The 11904-nt window shown below is 36.3% G+C and overlaps 1 protein-coding gene across 1 annotated transcript in view; it reads right to left on the bottom strand.

Moving 5' to 3' along the window:
• Positions 1-11862, bottom strand: part of LOC126354951 (dynein heavy chain, cytoplasmic-like) — a 217351-nt gene extending 205489 nt beyond the window's left edge. The window contains 1 exon segment of the mRNA XM_050005032.1: positions 11601-11862. Within this exon segment, the coding sequence (XP_049860989.1) occupies positions 11601-11844 (244 nt within the window). The 5' untranslated portion in view covers positions 11845-11862.
• Positions 11863-11904: the final 42 nt, after the last annotated feature.

The following is an 11904-nucleotide window of genomic DNA, read 5'->3' on the forward strand; positions in this document are numbered from 1 at the left end:
GGTGATATGTAGAGGTCTGTAGTGTATTCTTGTATTCCTCACTTACTACTTGTACTTAAAACTAAGTAGGTAGAGAGAGAGAGAGAGAGAGAGAGAGAGAGAGAGAGAGAGAGAGAGAGAGAGAGAGAGAGAGAAGGGGGGGGGGGGGGGGGGGGCAGCTGAGACTTTTTTTTGCCTTTGCATGATGCTCTTGTGGAGCAAACATCTATGTGATCACTGATGCTGCCCTTCCTTGCATACATTCAATGTCTATTGATAGTCCTATTTGATATGGATCCCACAGAGATCATATCAACCATTTCAACACAGATAATATCTGGTGTAATACATTTTGGAAATTATGTTCCATTTTCTTTAATTTGTCATTTTCTTCTTTTAGCAACATTATCAGTACAAGAATATATAAATGGCAGATGGGGTACACGAAATAGATGTCGATAAAAACTGATGAAATATTACCTCAGAGTGAGTAGGCCTATAAATCGCTCTTCCACAGCAACCACATCAATAATGTTGGGTCGAATCAAACTACCTTCGTTCAATAATATTTAACAATTTACAGAAATCAAGGAAAACCTAAATCTGAAAGGCCGCACAAAGGTATGAACTGTCATCTTCCCAAATGCAACAGCAGTGTGCTAACCACAGTGTCACCTTGCTCGGTTTTTCAGCATGAATGAACCACTATTACTGTCATCAGATACACTTCAAGTAATCCACTTAACTAGCAATGCCAATATCCACAGGATAAAGTTGCCTAGCAAGAAACGAGATGCCTGAGCCATCAGTGAGGTGCCAGCACCAAGGCTGCTGTACAAATGTACCCTTATATCTAGCATCTTACTCAATCTGTACCCAACAGCCACGCCAATGGCAAGAAAAAGCTTTGATGAAATAAAAAATGACAAGACAAACTATACTACTCACTGTGGCAACAGAACTGATTTCTCTCTAATATAGCAGCTTTCTCGAATTCAAGTGCTCACAAATGCAAAATGAACATCAGGGATTATTAAAATAAAACTATCAAAAAAGAAGTATGGAAATTCAGAATAAAAAAAACTAATGAAAGTATGGCTCCATTATTTGTTGTTGTTCATCATAATTCATATCAATCTGGCCACTATAAGCACTTTCTAGTCATATCCCTGAAAAATATCCTGCAGCAGGGAGAACAGCTCAGAATGCTCCTTTAAGCACAGCAAATAATCATCACTCAATTCTTGCCCCACAAAGGCAAATCCAGATGGAATTACGACAATATTATGAAAAGGATAGATTGCTGCTCATCACATGGTGCAAATCTTGAGTCACGGCAGGCACAAAGAAAAAGCTGCTGAATTAGAGAACACCAATGACTGCAGACTGGCGTCGGCAACCAGAGACTGACCATCGCGCGCGCGATTGTGTGTGTGTGTGTGTGTGTGTGTGTGTGTGTGTGTGTGTGTGTGTGTGTGTGTGTGTGTGTGTGTGTGTGGCTGAAAGCTTACTTTTTAGCTGTGCCTACTGCAACTCAACATTTGCACTATATCTTGAGTAGCACTCTCTCTTTATAACACTCACTGACATTTCTTGCCAAGGTTAACTCTTGATCGCTGTATAATAGTACTAGGAAACAACAGAATATGAAAACTACAAAATCAGCATTGCAGCATTGTGTACTAAACAAAGTTTTTGGCGATATTCTGAGGGTCTCTTCACATTTCACTAACCTATTTGGTCAAAAACTGATCAGCTGAGATACTAGCAGATCTGACTGATGAAAAAGCATAAGCCTGTTGTAGGAATACTTCCAGTGAGAGCTTTCTGTGAATTATAAGATACAAAGTGCTGTGGAATGAACGAATCATCTTTATCAAGAAACTTCAAGATCACCTGCATGTTAAAACTTGTGACATGTTCATCCCATTCTGCTACATAACTTAAGGAACTAGTACAAGGAAGATTCTAGGGGCAATCATTGTTTAGTACAGACTGTTCCACCAGATTTCTTTTTTCCAGCAATCACTCAACATGCAGCCGAGAAAGCTGACGAGTTTCTAATGTGGTTCTGTTTTGAGCATAAGAAAAAATGAAATTATAGATATAGAAAAATGGGCTTGTAAGATGAACTGGATATTTACAGTCACCAATAAGAAAGCCCCAGACCTGGTACGTAACAATCAGCGTGATCTTAATAGGGATACTTAAAATATTATACACGATCTTTTATAGTGTGTGTCTTGTCACTGCACTTAGTAATGTAGTGGTTATTTATGCTGACTGGACATATGATCTGTGCCTGCTAGACATTTTTGGCCGACAATACCTCTTTTGCTTCTCTCATACCTTAAACTCCTACCTTGGGCTCCAATTCACCTACCTGTGGAGTGAAGGTGGTGTGCTCATTTTGCAGCCAAGTCAATGTTCTCTTCTGTTTCATTGTTTTATTATTTGTTGTGTAGTAATTAAACATATTTTTCTGCTGAATATCTTCATGATTCAAGTTGGCTGGAGATTTGCAGCAGTCATTTCATGTAGCCCATGTGCACAGATGTCGGGCTATTGCACGCTTACCTGTGCAGTAACGTTGTTGCACTCATTTTGCAGCCTATTTATTTATTGTATACCACTTTCCATCCTCCTTGGTCTCTTATCTACATCACATACTGATGGCCATAAAACTTTAGAAGTATTCACCTTATAAATTATGCATATATTTTTTAAACTTTTATATTGTGTTATGATATTAGGTATAATTAATTATTTTATCCATTATTTACAGATTGTATAACTTAACATATTACATGGTCTTATTTAATGTAACTGTGTATCCCTGCACCGGCTATCGGCATGTCACCTTTCTTTGTGACCTGAGCAAGCATGCATAGCCAATAGTCTGCTTACAACCCTCAATGGATCACATGCTACTAGACCCACTATCGCTCCTGCGCATTATTTTTTTTTTTTCGTGTTAATGGTGTAACAATACCGTACATAAAATACTGTATATCAAAGCAGATTTTTAAGATGAATTTGTACTCTGCAGAGTCGTGCTAGGTTTATTGCATTTTTATTTTATTTTGTAGCGATGTGTCTATTAGATCTTTAACACCTAATATTTTTTCTCAATGGTATATGCAACTATTTTATAGAAATCTGTCTTACATGAGCATCCACAGATATGGAGCTGTATCTTAGCTCATTTTATGGGCAGACACTACATATTTTTGTAACTGGTATGTAACTGACCACTGCTTATTAAGGTGTGTGATCCAGCCCTGTATCCTAAGGTGTCAGAGTTTGCCATTAATTTTACAACATCCTGGCTCAGTTACAAATGTGACACAGACGTGTGGACTGTAACCTACTATATTTAATATTAACATTGACTTCATTCTCTGGGGATGTAAATGTACACTACTCTTGCTAATTCGAACATTCCTGGCACATATGGGTGCCAGATTATTGAGTGTCTGAAATTTATTTTATTCATTTATTTTGATAACATAGGGGATATAGTGTACCATACTTTATTAAACCCAAGGATACCATTTTAAAACAGAGGATATACTTTATTAACTGCTTTACAAGCATTACATCGGTACTGCATGTATCTGGTTGTTGCATAATGTACTCCAGGAAGACCTCAGCAGCTTCAGCACCAGCAGTGTGAGAAATCTTCATGCTCTCTCCTCCTGTATCTTCTTCTTCACTTTCATCATTACTTTCTTGCACACTATCGATTATTTCTTCATCTGTTAAAGTTTCGTCCATATCACAGTTTTCCTCATTCAGCCACTTAGTAAAGTCTTCATCATCAATTTCTTCTCCTCCTTCCAGGTTGTGGAATATGTCAGTGCACAAAGTAATTGATAATTCCAAACTGACTGGCTCATTGCTGTCACTCACTACTGGATCCAACTCAGCATCAATAGATGGCCACAATTTTCTCCAGCTCTTCATTATGGTAGTGCTCTCCACTTTATCCCATGCTTCAGCTGCTTGGAAAACAACAACATGTATGTCAATTGCTTTCCACGCCTTCAGCAAAGTCACAATAGAGTCATTCAACAAGGAGGTGAGAAGTGAATGTCAATGACATTTAATTGATTCCAAAATTCCCTGGTCCATGGGCTGAATTACGGCTGTCACAGTGCTTGTACATGTATACCATCGGACTTCAGATGTTTCTCTCAAGGATGACTCAGAGCATTATCAATTATAAGGATAGCTATCAGTTGAAGCTCTCTTCTTTAGCTCTTTTCTCACTGCTGGTACAAACGTTTCATCACAAGAAATACAACTTTAAAATTTAAATGGCATTCCGAGAGCAGTATCCAGTCAGATCAAAAGCAGTTTTGGATAATTCGACTTTAGAATAAGTCTTTCAAATCTCTTATTTAAGCTGTCTTGTAGGTTTCCATTTTGACTCTGATACTGAAAATAAAATACATAAATTCCAAGCTCCCTGTGGTACCACTGACAAAATATTGAGTCCTAAAAAAACAACAACTATCAAGGGGATGAATGGGCATAGGCAGAGGGTATATACTGGCAACATGCAATATCCTGTTGCAGAGCAAGCTCTACAACATAACCGTGACTTCAAGGCCTATTTCACTACACGTGCCGTCTGGGTCCTTCTCCACACACCGTTTTCTCATAACTCCGAAGTACCGCTGCATCAATATCCTTGGTTCTCACCACCCACCTGGCCTTAATTTTTTCCATCTTAGCATTTCTGCACAGTAACTACTCTTTTCTTCGCCCTTTTTAGTTTTCTACATCTTTAATTGTCTTACCTGTCCCATTTTTCACCACCCCCTTGGCACCTCTTAAGTACATTGCACTTAGCTTTTCACTCTTATAAACTCATGCATGATGTTCAAGCAGTAATCTCTGTCTTGCATATTATCCTGACTTCCACTTTTAAGCTCTCAGGTTTTCAAATTTTATCCAATGCAGTTGCCTACAAGCAGTCTGACCAACAGTTCTAGCTGACTTCCACGAAATCTACCACTTTTTCTAGACCTCTCCAATCATTTTCCATCACCCCTCTTCCTTCCTCTTCAACCCTTCTCCTGAAGAAGGAACCACTGACTCCGAAAGCTTGCCTAGTTACAACCTCCTTTTGCAGTGTGCCTTCTGCTAACGCTTGTTGAGCAAGTTTTTTTATCTATCCAAATAAATTATTTTGTCAAAAATTGATTGTTTTGTTGTTACAAATTATATTACAAAGGACAGTGGCTTCCTCCTGGACAACTTGTAGCCTCATATTGGTTTTTAATTCTTCAATTACCAGTTACAGCTCTACATCCACCTCTATTTTCTGCAAACCACTGAAGTGCATGGGGTAAGGTATTTCCCAATGTACCACTTATTACAATTTCTTCCCATTCCATTTGCATATTGAATGCGAGAAAAATGACTGCCTGAACACCTATAGGCATGCTACAGTTAGTCTAACCTTGTCTTCACACAATTCCTAGATCCCTCACTAAATTACGCATGGTTGTAATTGAAGTGCAGCTGTTTACAGAGGTCCAGTGTGGGCTGTAATTGTCGTATGGCAGCGAAACTTTGTAGATAGCCTAGAGCATTAATGCAAAACTGATTTTCACTGGAAAAGAATTAGTTTCAATTTTCACCATCATCTGCAAACCTCGCACTGAGAATAAAAGAAAGACATACAGAAATGTTTCCATGTGTAATGGATTAGGAACAAGCTGTGGGCAGAAAAGGTCAGACAAGTGAGAAAGGCATAATGCTGATTTCATTATTAATCAGTTACATAATTTGTTCAATATGAAAACCGGAGAGTTGACCTGATTTGCATCTTGCTGTCAAAATTAGAAACTTTTTTTTCCCCCAGTATAAACCAGATCCAAACTGACCCATTAGCATATCTAGTAATTTCACTGCCATACAATAATTACAGCCCACTCTGGACTTCCGTGAGTAGCCGCACTTTAATTATAACCACCGCATACTACCACCTGAACATGACCACTTCTTCATATGAGGAGGATATTAGTCATATTTTCTGTGGCTTCACAGAAGGTATCAGACTAAGAAACTAATATAGCATTTGATGTACTATGGAAATGCTTTACCACGAAAAACAGAAGACAAAGGTGTATAACCTCTTATATCACTTACACGTGAAAAAGACTTACACGTGAAAAAGACTTACACGTGAAAAAGACTTACACGTGAAAAAGACTTACACGTGAAAAAGACTTACACGTGAAAAAGACTTACACGTGAAAAAGACTTACACGTGAAAAAGACTTACACGTGAAAAAGACTTACACGTGAAAAAGACTTACACGTGAAAAAGACTTACACGTGAAAAAGACTTACACGTGAAAAAGACTTACACGTGAAAAAGACTTACACGTGAAAAAGACTTACACGTGAAAAAGACTTACACGTGAAAAAGACTTACACGTGAAAAAGACTTACACGTGAAAAAGACTTACACGTGAAAAAGATTTTTTCATTATAATATACTAAGAATGATAAGCACACTGACTTTTTTTCCGTTCTGAGGCTGGCTGTGTGGCTGATTTCCAAAAGTCATTCATAGATTTTAAAAAACACCAGTTCTTTGAACTTTATAAGTGACCTATTGTGGGATAATTGGCATGTATCTTCAACCATCTGACAGTTCCGTATTTCTGTGATGCTCATCAATGACAGAAACAAAACCTGTGAATGTTTGTCCTGCCTTTCTTTCTATACGTTCAACGTCCCCCTTAGTCTTAACGGGTATGGGTTCCATACACTTCATCAATCTCTTTCACATACAACGGTTGGCTGACCATTGTTAGTCGAGCAGCAGTCATGTACCAAATAGTTTTATCTTGTGACTTTGGTTTTACATATCTTACGGAAAAGAATGACCATTAGAGCAGTTTTTTTTTTAAATTTTTGTGACGAATTTATGTCAGCTGGTCTGCCTCATGTATCTTTATATCCAAATGGTTTATAAATGTTAATCTACATTCAGATCTGCTGATGGCACCTTTAATGTGTTGAAACCGGTTATCCAGTAAATAGTATTTAAGCGATCTTGGCTTTTGAATTATTTCTGCAACTGAGTGATCGGCCCACTAAGCACTATGTGTTCACTGCAAAATACACTAGATCTGTCTCATGACAATCAACGTGTTAAAAACCAATAAAGTCGCAAAACAAATATAGCCAATGTTGTGTTCCCTTTCTGTTGTGCATGTAAGAAGTAATGTGCAACATCATTACAACATTACAAGGTGAAAGCAATATCTAGTATTCGCAGGTTCGACTGATCCTTCATTTCAATTGTTACGAACTACTATCAGGACAAAGAAGTTTTTGGTTCCTGAGTAGATACATACGACATTCCATTCCAGAAAAATGAATTGTAATACAATCATTAATAGAAAACAATATAACAACTAAAGCACTAACTGGACAACATAACTCAACACAGAAAATTTAAACACTGTTTTTTTTCGCTTCATTGCATCAAAACAAGTGTTCAGTTCCTAGTGCTGTGAAATGTGAAAAACAAAAACCCCAAGTAGCAATTATAAGAATAGGAACAGCACCAAAAATGGAACAAAAACATAACATGTAAAAAACTGTCCATGGAACGTGCCACTGATGCCATCTTGAAGAGAATAAAGACGAAATGCATATGGCACGAAGATTGTTTTATTCAGTTGTGGGAAGACAGTTCAAAAGTAAAAATTATAAATAACATAATATTACACGCAAGCCCTACAAAAACTGAAGATCATTCAGAACATACCATACGTCTTTGGATCTTATAAACAATGATAACAGTTGTTATTGAAGAATAAGAAGATAAAAGAAGCAGTACCTAACTTACAAAAGGAGTCATTGAGAATCACAGTTTGTATCCCAAGTCATTCAGTCTTTAAATATAAGCAGTAAAGAAAAGTAAGATGAAATCTGTCAAAGGAAATAAAGTTCATGGAGACAAAATAAAAACTTTAGGATTTGCTGGTAACTAATTCTGTCAGTATCAACAAAGGACTTGCTGGAAGTAGCCTAAGTTTGGTATCTGGGGAGAAAAATTAGTGAGAACAGGAGTAAAGAAGATACAGCACACAAACTTGAAATTAAATTTCCAGGGTAAATCAATTCACTGATTGTGTGTGAAGACTAAGTTTCTGTTTGTAGTCCAAAACGAAGTCCATTATCAAAAGAGTGTTACTAACTGGCTTACCCTTAACAATTTTTCTTTATATGCTTCCAAATAATGAGAAAGGGTGGGGGGGTGGGGGGAGCCTTGCATGTTTTGTTGGTGATAAGAGCTAAATACTGCAAACATTTGTTGACACTGATGATGCTCTAGACAAGACAAGCATTTGTAAATTCAACTACTAATCTATATTCACTCAGTGTTTACAGGGACAGGTTTGTTTACTATTTAGGATGTTGATGTAAGTACAGTTAAATTTTACACAGCTATCTTTGAGTACTTTGTAGAATAATTTATATAGCAAGGCTTCTAAAGTTGGTCATTTCATAACAGGCCTCAAAAGTTCAAAACTTCACAATACATTTATCTTGTTGTACGAATTGTTAGATAAGGAAAGCTCTGGCAATTTTAACCCTTACTCTGGCTAAGGTTACACAAAATAGCTGGGCTTCACAGGCTAACATCACCTCCACAATCCCTGTATATCAATACCTTTGTCATTTAAACATCAAAATATTGCAGAGTTTCTACAGTGCCCAAGCACTGTTGTCTCACTTATATTCAAAAAAGTGTTAATGCTAATATTTACTTATGAACAGCATAACCAATTACATCTACTTTTTATTTTACAGTATATTATGCACCAATCTACAAATGCATATGTAACATGCTCATTCAACAAATATTGCAGTTTCCCAGGTCAGATCTGAAGCAGCAAATTGTGTTTATAAAATTCTTAAGACAGTTACAGATCTTACTCAGATTTGTTTATACCATGGATACATTTGAGCCTAATAATACTGCTGCACTTGGGGCATTTGACATACAGCAAAGATATTAGTTGACTGCTTACAATATAACTTTAATCCTATCTTCTCTACTTGCATGAAAAACTAATAAACTTTATTTAACAAGAAGACGCTCTTATCATCTAGATAAGCTTAAGAATTATTGTATGAGTGGGACAGTGCACAAATGGTTTATAATTCATATCTAACTGGAAGAATGCAGAAAGTTGAAATTAACAGTACACAGGTCTGCAAAAATCAGCAGAGTCCTCTAACTGGGGTGGTATTAAAAATGGTGTCCCTTATTATTCTTAATATATGGGCCATTCTCAAAAACCTGGTGCATTTTGTAAAAAAAAATTATTTCTTTTAATTTTTAAAAATTATGTTTTATACAATTTTATGTTAGCACAATCAAGTAGGTACTCTAATAGTGGTTCAAAAAAAAAGTATTTTTTGAAAAAATAAAAAAAAAATTGACTCAGTGTAATATCAGAAGTTAGCTTGATAGTAATGGAAATGAAAACCCCTAAAATGTCTGAACATTGGGTAAATTAGAGGACAATAATTGTTATTGAAACATAAGTGAATCATTTATTGTTCATGCTATTACTATACGAACAGATCAAAATACAAATGGTACGTCAAGCTGAAATATTACAACTTTTCAAATCATCAAAATAGTACTGTCCTCAGTTACTGATGTCTGGTGGATTTAAAACTCAAGATTTCACAACATTCTACATGAGACACATACAAATAAATAGCCCTAAAAATGTGAGGCCGTAGCCCGAAACAAGGTTGTGAGTGCAGTAAACAGTTTTTAAAACTAAAAAAACATTAGGCTATTGTATGAAACATTAATATAAACCTACCCAGCAAGCAAATATAAGTACATAATTTCATCATTACTTTTTAGAAACACTATTTACAGTTCTGTACAGTAAATGGCATAACACCGTTGATAAATATAGACTTTGAACAGAAGTCTGTTGCTACAATGGGATATCAAAATTTCGACGTGTGTGCAATGATGAGAAACTGAATTGGAAGAAACAATGCTGAAATTTTTAGGTTCAACTATTACTTATGCTATTGGAGTTACTGCAAATTTTGGTGATAAATATATCAGTAAATTAGCCTAGTATGCCTAATTTCATTCATTGCTTTCATATGGCAACATATTTTGGCGTAATTCATCATCAAAACTAAGTATTCATTGGACAAAAGTATGTAATTTGAATAACAGCTGACGTCCCTCCATGATTTATGGAATTCTGGTTTTTCTCAGTACTTTCACAATACACATAATTACAAAATTTGTCATTAATAACCCATCCTAATTCATAAATAATAGCAAAGTGAATTTCTACAACATTAAAATAAAGGATGATCTTCACCATTCTGGATTAAATCTGACTTTGGCACAGAAAGGGGTGAATTATGTAGCCACAAAAATCTTTAGTCATTTACCAAGTATTATTAAAAGCCTGACAGCCAACCAGCATCTTAAAAAAATTCTGATTGACAACACCTACTTACTAAATGAATTTTTAGATATGAAGTGGTAGTTGTAAAAAAGAGGGAAATAATATACCGTGTAAAGGAAACTTATGTTAAAATGACACATTCCACATCATTATGCAATGTACTCATGATCTATGGAACAATTATTAATGCAATGTACCATAAATAGCCAGATCCAGCTAAGCAATGGTGCATTTAATGAGCATTCACTCTTGCATGCAGCAAAAAAATTCTCTCAATTTATGTTAGTAGTGCATTGGGAATTTCAAGGGGGCATACAAAGCCATTTCGCACTGTCAGAATGTGTACAAAAACAAATTCACGTGTTTATTACTGATTAGCACATCAATACGGTTTAAATAACATTACAGTTCAGCTGGAAACCAAGCCCTTTGGGGGAAGGGCTCTAGTACACAACAATCTAAATCTGTAACGAGTATGACAAACTATTCGCTCAATACAAATGTTAAAGTGAGAAAACATAGGTCATCCATCTGCTACAAAGAAAATAAAATCACATAACTGATGTTTTTCAACATAAATACTTTATAATTTCTGACCTATCGTCACCTTATGCCAGTCTATTCCCTTATTTTCTACATGTATATATTATTCCTGTAATGTGTGTCGGATACTATTGCACTAAATGGTGTAAAACCGAATATGAGAAAGTTATATCGAATATTGGCGGAACCCCCTTTCCGCCGTTTTCTTACAGACTTTATACTGATACTCAAAATCATTTGATAAGGGTAACATGTACATTTCTGCATACGTCGTCGTTCGCACTCCAGCTGTGCGGAAAACTTAAGCTACGAGACATCAGCCTAAAACGTAACGGACTTTTCCCCCTTCCCTCCACTCCTTCAGATTAGCATTCCCTCAACGAGTAACTTATTTCAAAGTTTGTGTCCCGGCTTGCTGGTGACATTGTAAAGACATTATTTAGCAATGTATTGTTTTGTACCAAAAACTGTAGAAAACTACAACGCAGATTAATGGCTAATTCACAACAACCAACTTGTATAAATCAATCAAGTGCCGATTTTATATTTTCAAGTAACCTCAAAGACAATGATGTAAACTATTACCTTTCGATGAAATACGCTGAACAAATAGTATTGACACTTGGGAATCGCTTAAGAATTTTTGAATGCATTCTTGATTACTTTTGTCATTCAACGCAGCATTTAATGCTGGAGGCATGGCATCGTCATCCTCTGGAAGCAAAATAGTTGCTGCTTTTTTCAAGTAACTAGCAAATGCCGAAAAGTCAACTATTGAGACATTTTCCGAAACTGGGGGGATGTCCCCAGTATCTGCAGAATCGCCCATTTTTAATACTTAGTGCTCTACTCCACCTCTGACATGACACCACAAGCACTTCCACACCTC

This window comes from Schistocerca gregaria, chromosome 3 (genome assembly GCF_023897955.1).
Source record: "Schistocerca gregaria isolate iqSchGreg1 chromosome 3, iqSchGreg1.2, whole genome shotgun sequence".
NCBI lineage: Eukaryota > Metazoa > Arthropoda > Insecta > Orthoptera > Acrididae > Schistocerca > Schistocerca gregaria.